Source organism: Leptodactylus fuscus, chromosome 5, assembly GCF_031893055.1.
Source record: "Leptodactylus fuscus isolate aLepFus1 chromosome 5, aLepFus1.hap2, whole genome shotgun sequence".
NCBI lineage: Eukaryota > Metazoa > Chordata > Amphibia > Anura > Leptodactylidae > Leptodactylus > Leptodactylus fuscus.
In genome coordinates this window covers 21732613-21754106 of record NC_134269.1, presented here as the reverse complement: position 1 = coordinate 21754106, position 21494 = coordinate 21732613, and the positions used below count along the sequence as shown (strand labels likewise).

The following is a 21494-nucleotide window of genomic DNA, read 5'->3' as shown; positions in this document are numbered from 1 at the left end:
CTTTATACACACTTTTTTAAATATATGTCTGTACTTTTCTTGTCCCACAGCGGGACTTGAACCTGGGATCTGTTGATCTCCCAGTGCAATGTACTACAGTACATTGTATTACAACACTATACCCAGATGCCATGATCGCTCTATTGATTGAGCATTTTCCAACTAGTTGCGTTGATAAAGTCTTGTGGGCCCCCACCTCCTCAGTAGAGCTAATTCTTGATTGTGACGATTATGGGCGCTGCATCTCAGATACTTGAAAGGGATACAGCTTTAGTACCCATAACTGCAGTTATCAAGAATATGGTGAGTGAGCAGCACCCAGCATGTATACCATACTGGGACAGTATAATATGCGCCACAGTGGCCCCCACATAGTATTATATGCCCACAGTGGCCCCACACACAGTATTATTTGCCCACAATGGCCCCCACACAGTATCATATGCTCCACAGTGGCCCCCACACAGTATTATATGCTCCACAGTGGCCCCCACATAGTATTATATGCCCACAATGGCCCCCACACAGTCTTATATGCTCCACAGTGGCCCAACACACAGTCTTATATACCCACAATGGCCCCCCACACAGTATTATATGCTTCACAGTGGCCCTCACATTGTATTATATGCTCCACAGTGACCTCCATACAGTAGTATATGTTCCCAAGTGTCCCCCCCCCCCCCCCAGAGCCGGTGCTATTATTATACTCTGGGGGCACATCAGATCCCAGATTATAATAAGTACAGTCCCAGGGGAAGTGATTTAAAAATAACAAACACTTATACTCACCTCACCTCTCCTGGGTATCCTTGCTCCGTCCTGCTGTCTTCAGCGTTTTCCTTGGTCCTCTTCTACCTGGTGACTGAGGTCACGTGCCCCGACGTCATTGCTGGGGCCTGTTATTGGGCCTCAGCAGTCACATGGGGCGGCAATGACGTCATTACACCGGCACACCCCCTCACAGGCCCCAGCTTTGTAATACAGCCGAAACACGGAAGACATGCCGCAGACACAACTCCTGTGCCCATGGCATAAATCCTCCGTGCTATTACGACACTGAGTGTTAGCTATATGGTCAGCACCATGTAATGGTACAACTCAGAACAGGAAGGCGTTAAAAGGGAAAGGCCCCAACAAGCATGAGGGAACATCTAGACCCCTACCTCAGTGTGCAGTGTAACCAAATGCACCCCCCTCTGAAGAAGGAGGGCTGCAGGGGAGGAGGGAACCTATATGGCCATACAAGTCCTCCCCCACATCCCTGAATCCTGTGACAGAACATGTAAAGGTACACACAACCCCCAGTGAGTTTAGCTGCACCCCTGTTCCCTGCCAAATAAGTTGTCCCATTGTATAAGGTAACCTCCTCTGTGTCCCCTTACCAGGCGGTGTTTACAGATCTGGAGATCTTAGCGGCGTTGTTTGCAGCTGCCATTCATGACGTCGACCACCCTGGAGTTTCCAATCAGTTTCTTATTAATACAAGTAAGTGGATCCGGCGTCTTGTGTAGATAAAGAGCTTATGTATGAAAAAACCTGCAGCACAAATGGCTCAGGACAAGGCAGAACATCTGTCCTGTAATAGCAGCAGCACAATCCCCACTCCTCCATATGTGCAAGGGAAGGAGATGTAGGATTAGACCAATGACTGCAGCGCCGCATCACACGCCATATGGAACAGTGTCCTGCCTCTATAGCACTGAGTATACCAAGGATCCGTATAGGCTGCCATAGATATTGGGCATGTATATAGACATCCTGTGCTGCCATAATAAGGGAAGCCTGAGTGGCCATCTGTCCAAAAAGTCATGGACTTTTTGGGACCTTCTATAAGAGAGGTAAACCCATTGGTCCTGAGATCTGAAAGTTGGTCCTGGTAATGAATGGGACCTAATTCAAGTATGTCAGAATGGATTAATAAATATAAAAGAAGCCGAACTCTCCAATCTCCCACCACTTCCATTCGGATGCTGCTGACTAGATTTACCACTAGGGGGAGCTCATTGGATTTATACAGTAGACATTGAACTCAATAGGGCCACTACAAGAGAGCTCCCCCTTGTGGTGGCCCTAGTTAGCCACTGCTGCTATGACCGTATCTTGGCTACCAGAGGAAGCATTTTAGGGTCACAGCCCCTATGAAAGGTACACTGTTGGTGTAAGGCTAAGCTTTAGTATACCAATATAGCATAGGTCACAACTAGTTGGTGGTTGGATGACTTTAGGGTCCCTTTGGCCACCTGTGGGTCACCCCCGCGCTGGGTCGTTGAACGTTCCCTTTTCTTTCACACTCAGATTCAGAGCTGGCGCTGATGTACAATGACGAGTCCGTGCTGGAGAATCATCATCTGGCCGTGGGATTTAAGCTCCTACAGGAAGAGAACTGTGACATTTTCCAGAACCTGGCGAAACGCCAACGTCAAACGATGAGGAAGATGGTGATTGACATGGTAAGAAGACAGACATGTGATGTAATACTGCATATGTAGGAGAGGAGTCTCTGGGCTTACTTGTGGGATTGACTGCTACCTGCACATAGTCACATAACTCCCTGTATTAGGTTTCCGTAAGTCACTGGCTTCCTAGCAGGAAGATGTGTAGTACATCACCAACACATGCTGTATGACCGACCTCCGCTATAGCATTCCTCCACCCCATCAATTATACATGGATCAGACCCTGTGCAGACATAATCTGACTAACACCATGGGATTATATCATTGGATTAAGGATGGACGGACACCAAGACAGGTGGAGGTGTCAGTAACAGGAACCATAGACTGAAAATATTCATTATATTGACAGTGAAATCCACCCAAGGGCTTTTATAGATATAGCACTGAGTTACATCCTGTATTATACTCCAGAGCTGTGCTCACTATTTTGCTGGTGCAGTCAGTGTGTACATACATTACATTACTTATCCTATACTGATCCTGAGTTACACCCTGTATTATACTCCAGAGCTGCGCTCACTATTCTGCTGGTGCAGTCACTGTGTACATACATTACATTACTTATACTGTACTGATCCTGAGTTACATCCTGTATTATACTCCAGAGCTGTGCTCACTATTCTGCTGGTGCAGTCACTGTGTACATACATTACATTACTTATCCTGTACTGATCCCGAGTTACATCTTGTATTATACTCCAGAGCTGCGCTCACTATTCTGCTGGTGCAGTCACTGTGTACATACATTACATTACTTATCCTGTATTATACTCCAGAGCTGCGCTCACTATTCTGCTGGTACAGTCACTGTGCACATACATTACATTACTTCTCCTGTATTATACTCCAGAGCTGCGCTCACTATTCTGCTGGTACAGTCACTGTGTACATACATTACTGATCCTGTACTGATCCTGAGTTACATCCTGTATTACACCCCAGAGCTGCACTCACTATTCTGCTGCTACAGTCACTGTGTACATACATTACATTACTTATCCTGTATTATACTCCAGAGCTGTGCTCACTATTCTGCTGGTACAGTCACTGTGTACATACATTACATTACTTATCCTGTATTATACTCCAGAGCTGCGCTCACTATTCTGCTGGTACAGTCACTGTGCACATACATTACATTACTTATCCTGTACTGATCCTGAGTTATATCCTGTATTATACTCCAGAGCTGCACTCACTATTCTGCTGGTGCAGTCACTGTGTACATACATTACTGATCCTGTACTGATCCTGAGTTACATCCTGTATTACACCCCAGAGCTGCACTCACTATTCTGCTGCTACAGTCACTGTGTACATACATTACATTACTTATCCTGTATTATACTCCAGAGCTGTGCTCACTATTCTGCTGGTACAGTCACTGTGTACATACATTACATTACTTATCCTGTATTATACTCCAGAGCTGCACTCACTATTCTGCTGGTGCAGTCACTGTGTACATACATTACATTACTTATCCTGTACTGATCCTGAGTTATATCCTGGGGCTCATGACGACAAAGGTGACAGTTCCCTATGTCCAGGCATTGCTGCTCATATACTTCTGTGTATATACAGATATTATACGTATGGAATATTCTGCCTTAACCTTCCAGGTCCTGGCTACAGATATGTCCAAACACATGAGCTTATTAGCGGATCTGAAGACCATGGTGGAGACCAAAAAGGTGACCAGTTCTGGTGTCTTATTGCTGGATAACTACACAGACCGGATACAGGTGAGTGCCAGTCCTTACATGATAGATAGGGTGTAGGTTGGCTGAGCTTTGCCTGATACTATGGGGTAAGACAAGGACAAGGACAAAGCCAGAACCTACTAGAGGTCCCTCATCATAATATACTGCCTGCCATGATCTTGTATCAGCCACAGCATGGATCATCAAAATCAGGATATACATATAAATATACAGTATATGTCCTGACACTGGTGGCGATGTAACTGGGACGGCGCTGTTCTTCTTCTCTTACTGCAGGTCCTCCGCAACATGGTGCATTGTGCTGATCTCAGCAACCCCACCAAACCACTCGAGCTGTATCGGCAGTGGACAGACCGCATCTTGGAGGAGTTCTTCAGACAAGGAGACAAAGAGCGGGAGAGGGGGATGGAGATCAGCCCTATGTGTGACAAGCACACGGCCTCCGTGGAGAAATCACAGGTGAGAACATCTGGATAGATAGATAGATAGATAGATAGATATGTGATAGATAGATATGTGATAGATAGATATGTGATAGATAGATATGTGATAGATAGATAGATAGATAGATAGATAGATAGATAGATAGATAGATAGGAGATAGATAGATAGATAGATAGATAGATATGTGATAGATAGATAGATAGATAGATAGATAGATAGATAGATAGATAGGAGATAGATAGATAGATAGATAGATAGATATGTGATAGATAGATAGATGATAGATAGATAGATAGATAGATAGATAGATAGATAGATAGATAGGAGATAGATAGATAGATAGATAGATAGATAGGAGATAGATAGATAGATAGATAGATAGATAGATAGATAGATAGATATGTGATAGATAGATAGATAGATAGGAGATAGATAGATAGATAGATAGATAGATAGATAGATAGATAGATAGATAGATATGAATGGACAGATAGAGAAAAAAAGAGAAGGAAAGAGAAATTTAGATGGAAGGAAAGATATTTTGAGAGAAAAGTAGATAGTTTAGAAAGATTAGATATTACATGGATAGATATTAGGTAGAGAGATATGGATGGATGGACAGATAGTGAGAAAACAGATGGAGAGAGAGATAAATAGAGATAGATGGATGAGACGTAGCGAGCCAGGGAGAAGACATTATACACACATATAGTCTCAGGACATGCGGCGTCCGATAGTTTGGGTTTTTATTGCTCCTCAGCCCGGAGGCCACAGGTTACCTTCTGAATAATACTTCCGTCAGCTTCCAGTCATCACACGTGGCCCTATCACAATGCCAGCAGAACATTCATGGGGTGTTTTGGCCTCAGATGAAACAGACTTGATGGGCCTCATGGTGTCATCTGTCATCATATTTCTGTACTGCCGTCCAAGTACGTGTACTGAGTCACAGTAGGAGATGCGGCCATCATTATCCAGTGCCAAGTCACAGCTGGAGCCCTAACCCAGGGGCCACTTAATACATGGCTTCAACATGGGCCTACTGAGATCACTGACTGCATCAAAGCTGAGGCATCGGCCATGAGAACCTTTCACTGCTGTGTAGATGCTGCAACTAGGGCGCAGGCCTGGAGATCCAGAAGGTTCTGTGTATCCTCGTGTAATGTTAGCTTTGTGTCTTCTGTCCCAACTTGTATTACCAGTATTATTCCTGTTGTATATTCTTATATTACTACTAATCAGGACAACCCTCCAGTCTTTGGTCTGTGAGGGGAATGTCTTCAATGCTGATAGTGAGACTTCTGCTCGTAGCTGGACTTTCACGGTCTCCTAGATCATCTTCATGGACCAATGCTTGGTATGATACCAAAAATCACATCCTGCCTATGGTGCATAGTCATACATGACCAGGTACTGGGGTGACCTTACACAAGTCAGACGAACAATTCTTCTTCCTGATTTTCCCTATAAATATGCCCTATAGTGAAAGCCCAGTTCAGTAGAGTAGACACCAGTGATGAAGCTCATATGTAAGTGGATATCCTCCGAATTCACTGATCCGCCATTTTTGTGGCAGGCAGTTCTGGCCATATAGCAACTTAAGGGGAGTCAGTCATCTGGATCAACCCAGCCCCGCAGATAGATAGGTCAGGGTCACCAAAATCAAACAGCCAGATATCTATGGTGACACGCTCTCTTTAAGGTGTCAATGTCATATGGCTCCGTTGCTCCCTATACTGACGTCTGGCGACAAAATCTGAAACGTCTGATTGGCTTTCTGTTTGAACTATTGGCTTCATAGATAAGGTTGCCGCCTGAGGCGAGAAGGTCAATTCAACACATGGATTGTGCACCTGTGCTTTGGTTGGTGAGACATTAATCTGTTCATGACTATCTGAAAGTTAACCATTGACGCAAAAAAACTTTGCCAACAATCCAATGTTGTTGTGTTAACGTTGGTCAGAATATGTGACTTCTCAGTGAGGATAGCGAGCATTCATATTGTCTGAAGCCGTGTAGGCCTTCAATGGGCCTGGAATACGTTAACACGATAGTGATCCAGCAGTGGACACCCAAATTTGATGTATACTATGGTTTAAGTCCTAGGGGCTTTTGGGCGGTAGGCCAGAATCATTGTATTTGGTGGGTGTGAGGACTCTGGTCGTAAATTTTTGTTGGCCCCCATCCTAATTGCAAGTTTTTATTCAATCCAGGGACAACTTTTACGTTATGTCTTCTTTAGCCGCAGATTTGGCAGTAATGGATCCCTTTCTATTCTTAGGTTGGCTTCATTGATTATATTGTCCACCCTCTGTGGGAGACATGGGCTGACCTCGTACATCCGGACGCTCAAGACATCCTGGACACATTGGAGGACAACCGGGATTGGTACCAGGGCATGATCCCTCAGAGCCCGTCTCCACCACCAGACGACCCGGATAAAGATGAGGAATCCTGTATCGATAAGTTCCAGTTTGAGTTGACATTAGAGGAAGAAGCGGAGGAATCTGACAAGGACAGGAATAGTGGCATTGAGGAAGAAGAGGGTCCTCTCCAAACCCCTGACACCTTGGAGCACCATCCAGACATCGAGGAGGACACGACAACACAGGAAGGAGCAGTAGAACAGACTGACGACTCCTTAGACAACACGTCTCCGGTGGAGTCCTGAACCTTACTGACACTTAAAACTCTAAAGACGTAAAACTTAATAACACAAAGAACTATTTTACACGGAGATCAAAATGTGGTTTATTTCCAGTTTCATATTTATTTATTTTTTTGCTTTTTTTAATTTTTTTTTCCTCCTTTTTTTGTCTTTTTTTTTGTTGTATTTTTTTTGTATTCTCAAGGGGAACAAACACAATTACTGTAGATTCAGATACTTTGCACAGAATAGGAGTTTGTTGCCATAAGAAAGTTACAACACACTCTATAAACAAAAAAAAAACTGTAACTTATTTTATTTTTAATAATTTTTTCTTTTGCTTTCCAAAAAAATTTTTTTTCCCTTTTTCAAACGGATGCAACAAGGAAAAAAAACAAAAAACAACAAGTTTTAATTTCTATATATTTGCGCATGCAGTGATAAGCCATTTTTTTTCAGGAAAAAAAAACACAAAAAAGAAAAGAACAAAAATCCATTGAGAACTAAAACCGAAAAACATACGTAATTTTTTTTCTTTTAATTTCATACAGTGGAACGTTGTCGTTTTTTAATTGTTTTTTTTTCTTTGTAAGACTATAAAAGAAAATCCTACTCACTCGGCCAAGCTGGGGTCACTCCTGTGGATTATTATACTGTATTTTTTACATTTATTTTACTTTTTTTTTTTTTTCTCCAGGGGTGTAGTAGGACTTACAAGGACTGTGGAAGGGGTGTGCCTTTTATGTATATGTATTTTTGTGTCTTTCGTTGTGTGGCAAAATGGCGCTCCCATGGCAAAGGCTTCTGGGTAATGGGTGAACCGCATCAGGGCTACAAGGTTCCTTGGGCCTTGTGACCTAAAAAGTTGCGTTCATGGTGTTCAGATTCTCCCGATGAGGTGCAAAGTCTATCGAGGCGGACGGGGAAGATCTGTCGCCCTCTGTTTGGTAGCCAAATGGTAACTGAATGTGAAATCCTTTAGCCTCCAACAGACACGTTTTTTTGTTTGTTTGTTTTTTTTGGTATAAAAACTAAAAGAAGAAGAAAAAAAAAATACGTAAAAAATAGTAATATTTTATTTAAATCTATCCTTCTCTTTACTCTCGTAACATAGATATATCTATATATATATATATAATATATATTTTCTAAATGCTTATAATTTATCGATCGCCTTCTCTCATGAGATTCACGTCGACGCCATAGATTTATAGGAGGTTATAGCGAGAGCTGAAAATTAAAAAAATTTAATAAAAAAAAAAGAAAAAAAAAAAAGGACTAATAGACGGGGAACAGAACGATTGTCAATGTAGAAGCCTCTTGCAGCTTGGCTGAAAGTCTTCCTCAACCGTACCTTTTCGTTAAATTTGCACGTACTGGCAATACACCCACAGCAAGCGTTTTTTAGGAGACGGCAAGCTGCAAAAGTATCTGTGGTGGGAGGAGTGGGGTCAAGGGAGGGATATAATATGTTGACTTTCCACCAGCATATTGCTTTCTTATATGGTTTTGGTTGTTTTTTTTTTATGTTGTATTTTGTGTTTTTTTATATTTTTGTATTTATTTTTGTTGCCAAAAATTCTTGCAAATCTGTAAGCTGCATCTATGAAAGATGGAAATTTTTGAAAAAAAAATTGTTCCGGTTGTTCCTAATTTTTACTACTGTCGCTAATATTATAAGGATTTACTGCTGACGTACCGTTAGCTCTCGGGATCTCTTAGAGCTTTCTGCTCCCACATCTAAATTTTTTAATATGGTGTTTCGTTGGTTGGGCTCCGTACTTGAGCTGAAATCCCTTCACAAGTTGTTGTGGAGGATCTGGAGAACAGGTCCATAGAACGTGTCACATGATCAGTTGCTATGCCTATTTTTATTGCATAGAATCCAAGACTGGCGCATGTCAGTCTTTATTTGGTCAAATCTATAATCCTCAGTCCAACTCTAAAACTTCAGACTACTTAAAATCGGCACCGGCCCTTACATCGACCCATTAGGGTATAAAACGTAATCCAATAGACAGAATCTGTCCACGATAAAGCACATAGTGGCATCACTGAGGATGAAGACATTATGTCCTTAATAATGGCTACCAAAAAAATGGCCGCCTTAATCTTGAGAAGCAGCTTACAGACCTCAATATATATGTATTTATTTATTGTTACATTTGCCTTAAGCCAAAATTCTTTTGCCATAATCTCACAAATCATTTGTTCTGTTTATTTTATGTGAAAGGGCTGTCCGGGGCAAGAGGGTGGAGAACAAAAAAGTTTTATTTTCTTCTTTTTGTAAAAATTTTTTGTTTAGTTTTATTTTGTGATATTTTCTTATCGATGTGGCTGGACATAACTTCGCATCCTTCCAAAGATTATAATTGCAGAGTATTGTACGTAGAGACTGAGGCTATCGAGGACCTTCTATGTGTCCGTAGCGTTGGGTAACGTGGTTGTACGAGTGCACAAATTGTAACTTTTTGAATGTTTTTACTTTGAGAGTAGACACAGCGCTGGCACCTGATGGCACGTTTCATGTGTATGCTTTGGCCTTCCACCACCTTGGGGGATGTAAGGTCTGGATCATCTGGCATCTTTTGAACAGTCCCTTGAAGTGGCAAGTGTTTTGGATGACTTCTCTCTTGACCAGGGTTGGCAGTCATGTGGCAGATGGTCACATGATGTAGGGGTAGCATGCACCTTTAAGACCTTTATTGGATGACTATTAAAAATCTGTCAGTCAGTGAACCCACTAGAAGCTCCCGAGGTGGTAAATTATTAAAGGGAACTTATCGCCTGGCACCTTTACTTTGGCATCCATTGAATGGTGTCTAAAACCTGGATCGGTGGGGGAAAATGCCCACAAAGAACCAATCATGGAGCTGGAAAAATGAAGTCATATAAGCCCCTCCCCTTCATGAGCACCTTCAGCCATTCAGCATAGCTAGGAGAGATCACATAACACACCTTGGTGCCTCCATCAGTAGAATCAAGATGGAATCCAGGCTCACTGACTGGCATGTGATTGGTAGGGGAGTTGGCGTTTATATAGTTAATCCAGTTGTGCCTGCTACTGTGGGCTTTGGTTGGAAATTGTACGGAGGCCACAATGTAAAAATTTGACTTTGACTGCATTTTAAGTTTGCAATAATTGTCCGTATTAATAAACCTTATGCCAAGGTGTAACGCAGAATCCACAGATTTAGTCTTTATGATAGAAAGGTGGAACTGACAACTGCTATTGGGGTAAGGTTGTCAGGTAGTCGTGATGTATCACAGCCTATTGTTGTCTTGCACATTGGAATGCAGTCACCCAAAAATGGCAGAGCTCTCGTTGTATTTATTGAGTAGGTATAATCCCTTCCAGTCAGGTGTGTGGAGGTCCAAGGGTCATTTAGAAGACCGCAGCAGTCTCTGAGACGAGCCAGCAGTGCCTTGCGTTGCGTCTCTCTGTGTGAAAGGTCTAAGGTTTGCACTTTATGCCCTCCTTATATACATTATATACTGCAGCCTTTCCTGTGACACTAACCTGTATCGAGGAATAGATCAGCCATTCACCATCACGGAAAACACGTCCGTCATTTCACGCCTCTTCACCTTCATTTTGCTTCACCCTCATTGGATCCCAAGTGAGAGAGCGTGCACTAAATGACTATGCGTGTGCACAAACATTTTCTAAATTTTGCACGCCTGTAAACTTTGTCCTATGTGTTTGGGTCGATCTAGTGTATTATCAAGTGTTCTGTCGCTCGTGGAGCCCTAGTTGACCCCACTCCACGTGGGTAGAATCTTAGCTTTTCATGTATGGATAAGCGTCTAGTCGATTATAATACTTCAGCCATCGATTTTGTTTTTCAGTAAAAAGCCAATTGAGACAGATTCCAGCAATGTCTGAAAGGGCTAAGTGACAATAGGGTCCTGAAATGTTAGGGGAGACCCATCGGTGCGAGAGCTCCATGCATTTATCAAGTTGCTCAGATACGTCTTCATGGTTGGCTATTAGTGTGTGAAACAGTCCTCCATTTGGCACTGTTGGCAGTAAGAAGGTCCAGTCTGATCCCTACACATCCTATACACTTCAAAAACCAACTTGTCCTTGGATGGGGCTTGTGCTGTGCCCATGGCGGTTCCATCATTTGATCTCAGATGATTGACTGGCCATGCACCTATAATGTGGAGCAAACAGGTGGCCAGACCTAGTCATGACGCTACCTAAAATTTTAGTAAGTTCATGGCTACCTTAAAGCTAAAATTTATACAAAAATTGTTGGTCCTCATCATTACAAATCATAGTACAAATGACAGACATGGTAGTACCCATTGCTTCTCTTAGTGACGTCATGGGTAAAAAAAAAAATAAATCTGCAGCAAGTCGTACCATCACTATACCATCACAACACATACCGTAAGCTCCCTTAGACCTAGTGTCACCCTCATGGTTAAAAGATATTGAGAATTTTGTCCCAAAATGAGGGAAGTTCTAGAACTTTTCAAAAATATACAGACACTGTTATTTAAAAGGTAGCAGAGAGTAACTCTCTCAGATCCACATTCACTCTCCAGAGGTACACATCCGCCATATCTCTGTCTATTGTACTAACAAGCTGCACTCAGTGGAAATTTCATCTTCATCTTTACATTCACCAGACGCTCCCTACGTCATTCTTCATAAATAAAGAAGGCCCCATTAACTTTCTGGTGCCAACGGATGTTGAATAGTTTCAAGGTGTTTATACATAGGCCTGGGCTCTCTGCAGCTTATGTCTGTCTTCTAATGATACATCCCTGGTGTCACCGGGTATTAAATACTATAGGTTATATAGAGGTCACATGTCCACATCTTCTGCATTGTAGTATTATACATTCATGGTGTTCTGCATTCTGTTGGGTTACAATGGGGGGGGGGGGGTGGAGATATCTGCTGTCTGGTATTAAATATGCGCATACCATAAGTGACTTTTGAGGTACTAAAAGATTATGGAGGTTACAGAGTTACAAAAATCCTCACGGTCCAATCTGCAGCATAACCAGGTTGTCTTGTCTGCTCCACTCTATGGCATTGTACTGCACCTTGAGATGTTGTAAGATGTAGCCAGGTGACATTATATAATTTCATGGGGTTCTTTTGTAGCCCTGGTATAAGCCCAAGGTGTCACAATTATGTTTGCCAGTATAAGCAAAGAAAAATGATGATATACACTTCAAAAACCAACTTGTCCTTGGATGGGGCTTGTGTCGTGCCCATGGCGGTTCCATCACTTGATCTCAGATGATTGGCCATGCACCTATAATGTGGAGCAAACAGGTGGCCGTTGGACCTCTTATCTTGCTCAGCACTTGCCACTGGTTGTCTGATGTCTCTATCACCCCTCCTAATAGGATTTAATATGAAAATGTTGCTGCACATAAACAATTTCCTCAAAGTGTAAAATTGTTTCCAACATCCCAAAAGTTGTAGAGTTGATTTTGTTTTTTTTTTAATAAGTTTTTGCCTTTCCTCATCTTCCATGTGTCCTTGATGTGTAATATTTGAAGCAATTAGGTGTCGTCCACCGCCAGTGGAGAGGCCGCAACATCTTCTCGCCATCCAGTGCGGGATATGAAGAGCGTTAAAAGAGTGTACTTGTTAGGACGAAAAAAACGAACATTGAAAAGCTAATACGATGAAATGCCATTTCTGTACACAGTACTGTAGCAATTGTTTTTTCTATTTTAGCCATCACTTATTAATTAACTCTTGCAGCCCCGGAGGGACTTTACGACGCAGCGTTATCGAAGGACCCCCTCGGGGCTGTGTGGAGTTTCCCCCCTGCTCTGCTGGGAAGGGAGTGGTAAAGTTTTTACATTTCCTTCATCTGGCAGTGGAGGGGTTAAGCCTCAATTGAATCCTTTAATGGTTCTTGTACAGTTTTTTTTTCTTTTTTTTTTTTTTTTAATTCCGTTTTGCGAGTGGTTGGTTTAAAATAATGAACAAAAACAAAATATATATATAAAAAAAAAAACTATGGAAATATAATGAATTTTTTTTGTACATATGTAATGTTAAGATTGTACATTTCTTCTATGGATGGGCGCCTCAGGTTTGAGAGGTGCTGATACTGTCAATGCTCCTGGTGAGACACATAGCTGCATTCTATGTATATTTATATGGTGTAATATAGACAAATTGAGAATTGTAGAGTCGTTATTTCTGAAATTGTTGTATCACATTGCACTGTCCTCTGTACCTTACCAAATCATGAATTACAGCTTCTGAACTGAACCATAACCACACCTCGAGTCTCTGTCTATTCCCCAGATATCTCTGCGGCTTATCGACATCACCTATAAGGCTCCATTCCCACGGAGTAACGCCCTGTTCATTCTGACACGTGTCAATGGGATTCTGTTTTACAGCGCTTACTTTGACTTCAACGGGTGTCGTCTTACGCGCGCTACACATTGAAATCAGTTGGTTAAAAAGCCTCCCATTGATTTCAATGTGTAGTGCGCGTAAAAAGGCATCCATTGAAGTCGATGGGATTCTGTTTTACAGCGCTCACTCTGACAACGTGTTTATGTGTCAGAATGAGCGGCGCATTACTCCATGGGAACAGGGCCTAAGGGGGCAATACATAATAATGTGATAGTTAAGGCCTGGGTAGGGGGGAGGAAATTGTAACAAAGACCAACCAGGCCTCAGACTGGGTTCACACCTACAGTTGTTTACTATTCGAGGATTCTGTCCTCACATTCCACTAAATGAATAATTAATAATTTTGGGCAGAAACGCGGCAGATCCCATTATAGTCTAATAGGGTCTGTGGGTTTCTACGGGTAACCTCTTTTTAAACAGATTGGATTTTCATTTTTTGGGTCCCCAAAGAACAGACACCCAAACAAACGGTAGTGTGACCCTAGCTTCAGCACAAACTCCATAACGTCCTACCATACTGCACCAAAACACTGCGTAGAGTCAGTAAATGTAATACCCAGCACCGGGCTAGTTTACTAGTGCTGTTATGTAAACAAACCTCTCTTGGAAACCCTAAACAAGTTGCTGTTGATGGATCCGTTTTCTTTATTATGTTCTCGCTATTTAGCACAGCCTTGCCTGTGAGTGGGTTCAATTGATCTGTTCTACTTCTTCACGTGCTCCCAATGCTAGTATCCATCCCAGCTGTCCCATATTACATGCACACTTAGCTTAACCAAGCATGCATATTTTCCAAATAGGGTGGCAGCCTATTTCCCGTAAAAGAGAACAAATTGTGGTGGTTGAGACCCAACATCTACCACTGGGGTGAAGTTAGAACACTCCATACTAGGTAGATGGTTGGTAAATCATGTCTGAATTGGTGGGTGGAAGTCATGAGATATGCTGCACAGAGGAGCTAGCCTACTTGGTGGTGGTTTCCAGGTAGCAACACTTCTTTGTGTATGTAATATTTACTGCAGGCATAGCAGGAACGTGATATTACATTTAAGGGCTGAGGCCCCACGCTGTGGAAAAGCAGCTTTTTTTGCTGCAGATTTTGTTGCAGTTTTTAAGCCAAAGCCAGGAGTGGATTGCGCAGAAGAGAGAAGTATAAGAGCTTCCTATACATTTCCCATTCCTTTGGTAGCCATTGTTGGCTTTGGCTCAAAAACCCGCAACAAAAAAAGCTGCATTTGCGCAACGTGGGGCCTCAGCCTCAAAAGGGGTTTTTCATGACTTGACATATTGATGAAAGATCAGTCTTGCATATCTTTAAGATCAGTGGGAATCTGTCACCTGGGACTTGTACAGATCAGCTGCTCAGAGGCAGCCCTGCTTGGGTGAACAAAGGCCATCAACATCACTTTCTCCTGTTATGTGCTCTGTGTACAACTTGGTCACATCTGCAATACCAGATACAGCCACTATACAACATATGGCACTGTACTTGATATTGAGTGAAGAGGCTGCAGGATTTTGGGGAGCTCTTTAAAGGGGGGTCCGTACAGACCAGCTGTTTAAAGTTTCTTGGTACATTATACTTATGTTATTACGCTGCTGAATGTTATTAGTTTTCTAGTTAATTGGCGGAGTGAATCTGGTAGTTATTACTGCTGACTCAAAATGAGACACTACCAAAAATTCATGCTGACCTGAGTGCGGCTCCAACTGCACCGCCAAGTCAACATGGAATATATACGTGATGTGAATCTGGCACCACCTTGTGGCCATTATAATGTTAGCAGGGAGGAATAAATAGCAGCTACTATCAGGTCCTTCAGCTGAAGGGGGCGCCCTATCACTATTGAAGAAATGTCAGTAGTAAGAGAAAAATCCAGTAATAACAAATATATATACACTCACCGGCCACTTTATTAGGTACACCATGCTAGTAACAGGTTGGACCCCCTTTTGCCTTCAGAACTGCCTCAATTCTTCGTGGCATAGATTCAACAAGGTGCTGGAAGCATTCCTCAGAGATTTTGGTCCATATTGACATGATGGCATCACACAGTTGCCGCAGATTTGTCGGCTGCACATCCATGATGCGAATCTCCCGTTCCACCACATCCCAAAGATGCTCCTCTATTGGATTGAGATCTGGTGACTGTGGAGGCCATTGGAGTACAGTGAACTCATTGTCATGTTCAAGAAACCAGTCTGAGATGATTCCAGCTTTATGACATGGCGCATTATCCTGCTGAAAGTAGCCATCAGATGTTGGGTACATTGTGGTCATAAAGGGATGGACATGGTCAGCAACAATACTCAGGTAGGCTTTGGCGTTGCAACGATGCTCAATTGGTACCAAGGGGCCCAAAGAGTGCCAAGAAAATATTCCCCACACCATGACACCACCACCACCACCAGCCTGAACCGTTGATACAAGGCAGGATGGATCCATGCTTTCATGTTGTTGACGCCAAATTCTGACCCTACCATCCGAATGTCGCAGCAGAAATCGAGACTCATCAGACCAGGCAACGTTTTTCCAATCTTCAATTGTCCAATTTCGATGAGCTTGTGCAAATTGTAGCCTCAGTTTCCTGTTCTTAGCTGAAAGGAGTGGCACCCGGTGTGGTCTTCTGCTGCTGTAGCCCATCTGCCTCAAAGTTCGACGTACTGTGCGGCGTTCAGAGATGCTCTTCTGGCTACCTTGGTTGTAACGGGTGGCTATTTGAGTCACTGTTGCCTTTCTATCAGCTCAAACCAGTCTGGCCATTCTCCTCTGACCTCTGGCATCAACAACGCATTTCCGCCCACAGAACTGTCGCTCACTGGATGTTTTTTCTTTTTCGGACCATTCTCTGTAAACCCTAGAGATGGTTGTGCGTGAAAATCCCAGTAGATCAGCAGTTTCTGAAATACTCAGACCAGCCCTTCTGGCACCAACAACCATGCCACGTTCAAAGGCACTCAAATCACCTTTCTTCCCCATACTGATGCTCGGTTTGAACTGCAGGAGATTGTCTTGACCATGTCTACATGCCTAAATGCACGGAGTTGCCGCCATGTGATTGGCTGATTAGAAATTAAGTGTTAACGAGCAGTTGGACAGGTGTACCTAATAAAGTGGCCGGTGAGTGTAGATTATAATAGACCATTCACAATATTTCAGATATACAGCCGCTGACTAACCACTAGCTGATGCACTGTATTACTATGGAGTTCAATAGCTCTTAAGATCCCCCTAGTGGTGACTACAGGTAGATTAAATTTTATTATACAAAGTGAAGCAGGGGATTTCAGAGAGTAATTGTAAAAAAAAAAAAAAAAAAATATGCATAGCAGTAATTTATTATTATGGTTTAGAACAGGGGTCGGTAACCTTCAGCACTCCAGCTTTTGTGAATGGAGCATGGTGGGAGTTGTAATGTCACAGCAGTTGGAGCAGAGGTCTCTGACCCCTGGGCTAGAAGATTACCCAAATTTGCCAACGCAGCACACAACACTTTTCCTCCGGTCATCCATTGTTTGTCTTACTTTACACCAGTATTTTGTGCCACAGTTTGGGGCACTTTAATCCACACCCTCAAAGCTCTCATGAGGCACAAAAAGTTTCCAAAACACATAAATCTGAAACAAGATACATACGCTAGTTCTTTTGGCACAAATACATGTAGAATTCTGCCACTTTTAGCTTAAAGGGGTTGTCTGTGTATTGTAGAATCACTTACCTGTTCCCGCAGCCTCATCCATGGGCTACAAAGCAGCACTCCGCCCCCTTGACCATCTCACAGGTGTGTGCTATAAGGGCTGGCTGACTATGCCAGAGTCCGCTGGACTAAAGCAATGATTCTAAACTTCTACCCCATCCTATTTCTTAAGCCTGAGCTATATCCAGGCCGGCTCCATATTCTGGACTCTTGAAGATCATTCTCGACTGCTGTACAGTGGAAACTGCAGACGTAAAAAGAAAACAGTGGAAAACCAGAGGAGCAGCGGCGTCTCAGCGTCTCAGCGTCCCCCTCGGGCCCTGCAGGATGTTTGCTGAAGGTATTTACGTTGCAAGTTTCCCTGTTCTTCATTCTGAGTGATTGCAGGCAAAAAAAAAAAAAATTCCAGGAATTAAATTTCATGGAGCAGGGATTGTGAGAATATAATGGCCAGGAATGTACGAGGAGCACTGTGTGTGCCTGCTGTACCTGGCGGCACCACCACAAGGGAGCACTACTTGCAGCAATAATAACCATCAACATCCCCTTCTCTGGGGGGGCAGAAACTTTAATCTATTGCCTCTTCAATCCATATGATCAGACCTGCTGTACTCGTGCAGAATAAGCAGCACATTCTTTGAAAATTCATTTCCAGAAACAGCACCACTCTTCTCAATAGGTCATGCCTGGTATTGTAGCTCCACCATAGGAAAGTGAACACCAGCCCAGTTTGGAAGGGGAAAGGTAGACAGTTGTAGCCCCATTTTTGTAAACTCAGTCTCTATGCACACAAATGACAAAACCGATTCCTCAGTCCCAGATCCATGGCTGACATTTATTTTTACGCTTTGTACCTAATGATTTTGTCAGGTGACACTTTTTGTGTGTGTTTTTGGGAGGATATAGAATTATAATTTAAAGGGGCTCTATCAGCAAAATCATGCTGTTAGAGCCCCACTTATGCGTGAATAGGCTTTAAAAAGGCTATTCAGGCACCGTAAATGTTACATTAAACTACTGAATGTGCTCTACTTACGGATCATGCACCCTGGGTGGGCATTCAGGGTGTGTCTTCATTTTCATCCACGCCTCTTCTTCCTCCAATGTCCTCCAGTCCCGTCCTCCTCCGGCGCTCACAAACGGACACTGATATAAAAAAATAGCCTGGGCGCATGCGCAGTAATATGCGGCTTTTACTATGGCTACTGCGCATGCGCCCAGGCTATTTTTTTTTTATCAACGTCCGTTCGCGAGCGCCGGACAGGAAGAAGAGGCGTGGACGAAGATGAAGACACACCCTGAATGCCCGCCCAGGGTGCACGATCCGTAAGTAGAGCACATTCTTTTTAGGTTATTATTTTAAAATGGGGGGGTAGTTTAATATAACTTTTACGGTGCCTGAATAGCCTTTTTAAAAGCCTATTCACGCATATGTGGGGCTCTAGCAGCATGATTTTGCTGATAGAGCCCCTTTAATGCCTTTTCATCCAAACCAGATAAATTTGATAGCTGTATACTGTATGGAAATTGTAATCAACACTACCCTCTGCTGGACAGAAAGAGGAACTGCATAGTTCTAGATATGCCAATAAATTGGAGGAAAAAAAAAAAAAAAAACCTGCTGACATTTTCAATATATACTTAGGAAGTCTGCAGAGGAAAAAAAAAAAAATCTGCAGGCTTTCTGTGAAAAACACTATAGAAAAAAACGTCCAAAAAACATGGGTTTCCACCCTGGTCTTTTGGCTGCGGCTCGCTACATAGGGTCTTTACCTTAAAGTCAGCCAAACGAGCAGTTATCATACCCAACTCGCCCCACAGTGTATGTGTACTGAAAGGTGTTCGATGCCTCCCATACACATTAGATGGTCAACCAAACCTATCAATCTCCTTTCAGACAACACACATAATATGGCTGGCCTGGTACCGTCGTCTTCTCTGTCTTGGTAATATCCTTTATCTGCTGAGATGACTTCACGCTCCAGGGTCACCCTGAGGATTTTACTCCCATGATGATGTTCTATAGGAAACATGAAAGTCACAAGTGACACCACAATTTCCATTAGCATTAAAAGGGAAGGAGAAAAAAAAAAAAAAAAGTCACAGCTACAAGTTGTAATCCTAACGCCAGATATCGCTACTCGTGTGTAGGCCGACAGGTACATCAGGTATATCACATAACATTATCACCTGGTCAGACGGAGGCTGGGAAGATGATTGTAGTGTGTAAGCAGGGAATGGCCGTGCTATTATACTACTGTCATACATACTTACGTACTAGAGCCAAACAGTGACCCCATATACCACTGCCATAGTGTTCACAGGGGTACGGGGATGTCACACAGCAATAGGATTGTGGCAATGTATATAACATCATAGCGTCAGTACTGAAGAAAGGAAAGGAATGCGCAAATAAATTCTCCTTTCTGGATAGAAAAAGGAAAACTCACTCTAGCGCCACCTTTTGGAAGGAGCTTACTATATAGATCAATGCCTGGTTGAAAATTATACTGTCACATTGCCATCTGCTGGTCACTAAGAGGAGCTGCAACACGAAAAATATTAAACTCTTCAGGCCACAGGATATACAAGATAATCCTGGATCACCTAGGGACTAGAGATGAGCGAGTACTGTTCGGATCTGCCGATCCGAACAGCACTCACGCATTGAAATGAATGGAAGCACCTGGTACTTCCGCTTGGACGCCGGCCGGCCGCTTAACCCCCCACATGCCGGCTACGTCCATCCATTTCAATGCGTGCGTGCTGTTCAGATCGGCAGATCCGAACAGTACTGGCTCATCTCTACTAGGGATGTATAGTACCCACTCCGCTGCTGAGGGGACTGAGAAATCAAATCACACCCATTAAAAACACAATATATATCGCTACATCCAAAAAAAATGCCCAAATACTCAGCCACAAATTTTATGAAATTTTTTAAAGATTATATATATATATTATATACACTTTTTTTTTTTTTTTTTAGGTATTAAAGTATAACAAAAACTATATACACATTAGGTTTTGCAGGAATTCCTCTGCAAATTTTTACTGCAAAGTGAATGTACTTCGTAGTACATTGTATGGAATATTAAATGGGGCCTCTAAGGTAGGGGCACACGGCTCCCTGCAGCAGAAGGAACTGTATTAAATAATGTGGCCTCTTTCTGCCTAAAAACCTCTAAGGCTAAGGTCCCACAGGACGATCCGCAGCACTTAAGGACAGAAAGTTCACAGAATTTTTCTCTGCCGACTTTCTGTTACAATTATATCTATGGGAAGCCGTCGGCGTTTCTGTAGATATAATTGACAAGCTGTGATTTCCAAACCCACGCTGGTTTTGGGAATCACAGCGTGACCGTGCTGCGGTTTTAAATGCAGATTGGGCAGGGGATTCGTATGAGTCTCATCCACTTTGCAGATACTGTAAAAAGCCGCAGCATTTCCGGCCCATGGGGTATGTTCACACGGAGGAAAAGGTCACGGAAACCTTTTCCGCCGTGTGAACTTTCCGTGCGGCTAACCGCGACAGGATGCCAATACAGCATCGACATTCCATTGCAGCATCCCGCTCCTGATTAGGTCCGAATGAATGGGCCTAAACAGAAGCGTGCCTTGAGCTGTGGAATCCATGGCAAGACACTACTACGGCAGCTTCCAATGTGAGCCGTTTTTTGCAGGCAGATTTTGAGGCCCCACGTTGCAGAAACGCAGCTTTTTTTTTTGTTGTGGTTTTTTGAGCCAAAGCCAGGAGTGGATTGAACAGAAGGGAGAAGTATAGGAACTCCCTTGATATTTTCCATTCCTTTTGTAGCCATTCTTGGCTCAAAAAAACGCAGTAAAATCTGGTTCCATGTCAAAATCCACCTGCAAAAAAAAACTCTGTGTGAACTAGCCCTAAAGGTCCTGCCACTGGGTATCTCATAGCAGCTAATTTGCTGTTCACTCCCTCTCACTAGGGAACTTCAGTCCTTCGTTATCACAGTGAAACAAGGGGAAGGATCTTTTCACACAGTAAATGTAGAGGGGAAGAGTCGATTCTCCTCACACCTCTGCAAACTTCTTTCCCTACCTGTACACTGGACTGAACAATGTAAGAAAAGTCATTTATGT

The 21494-nt window shown here is 42.9% G+C and overlaps 1 protein-coding gene across 6 annotated transcripts in view; it reads left to right on the top strand.

The window, feature by feature from the left end:
* The window catches only part of PDE4A (phosphodiesterase 4A), a 488291-nt gene extending 474707 nt beyond the window's left edge, over positions 1 to 13584 (top strand). For 5 of the 6 annotated variants that reach the window (XM_075272636.1, XM_075272637.1, XM_075272635.1 and 2 more), the window contains 5 exons: positions 1389 to 1488; positions 2299 to 2453; positions 4082 to 4204; positions 4460 to 4642; positions 6909 to 13584. In XM_075272636.1, the coding sequence (XP_075128737.1) occupies positions 1389 to 1488; positions 2299 to 2453; positions 4082 to 4204; positions 4460 to 4642; positions 6909 to 7298 (951 nt within the window). In that variant the 3' untranslated portion in view covers positions 7299 to 13584. The remainder of the gene's footprint in view (positions 1 to 1388; positions 1489 to 2298; positions 2454 to 4081; positions 4205 to 4459; positions 4643 to 6908) is intronic. The other variant, XR_012716086.1, reaches the window with a different exon arrangement.
* The last annotated feature ends 7910 nt before the right edge of the window (positions 13585 to 21494 follow it).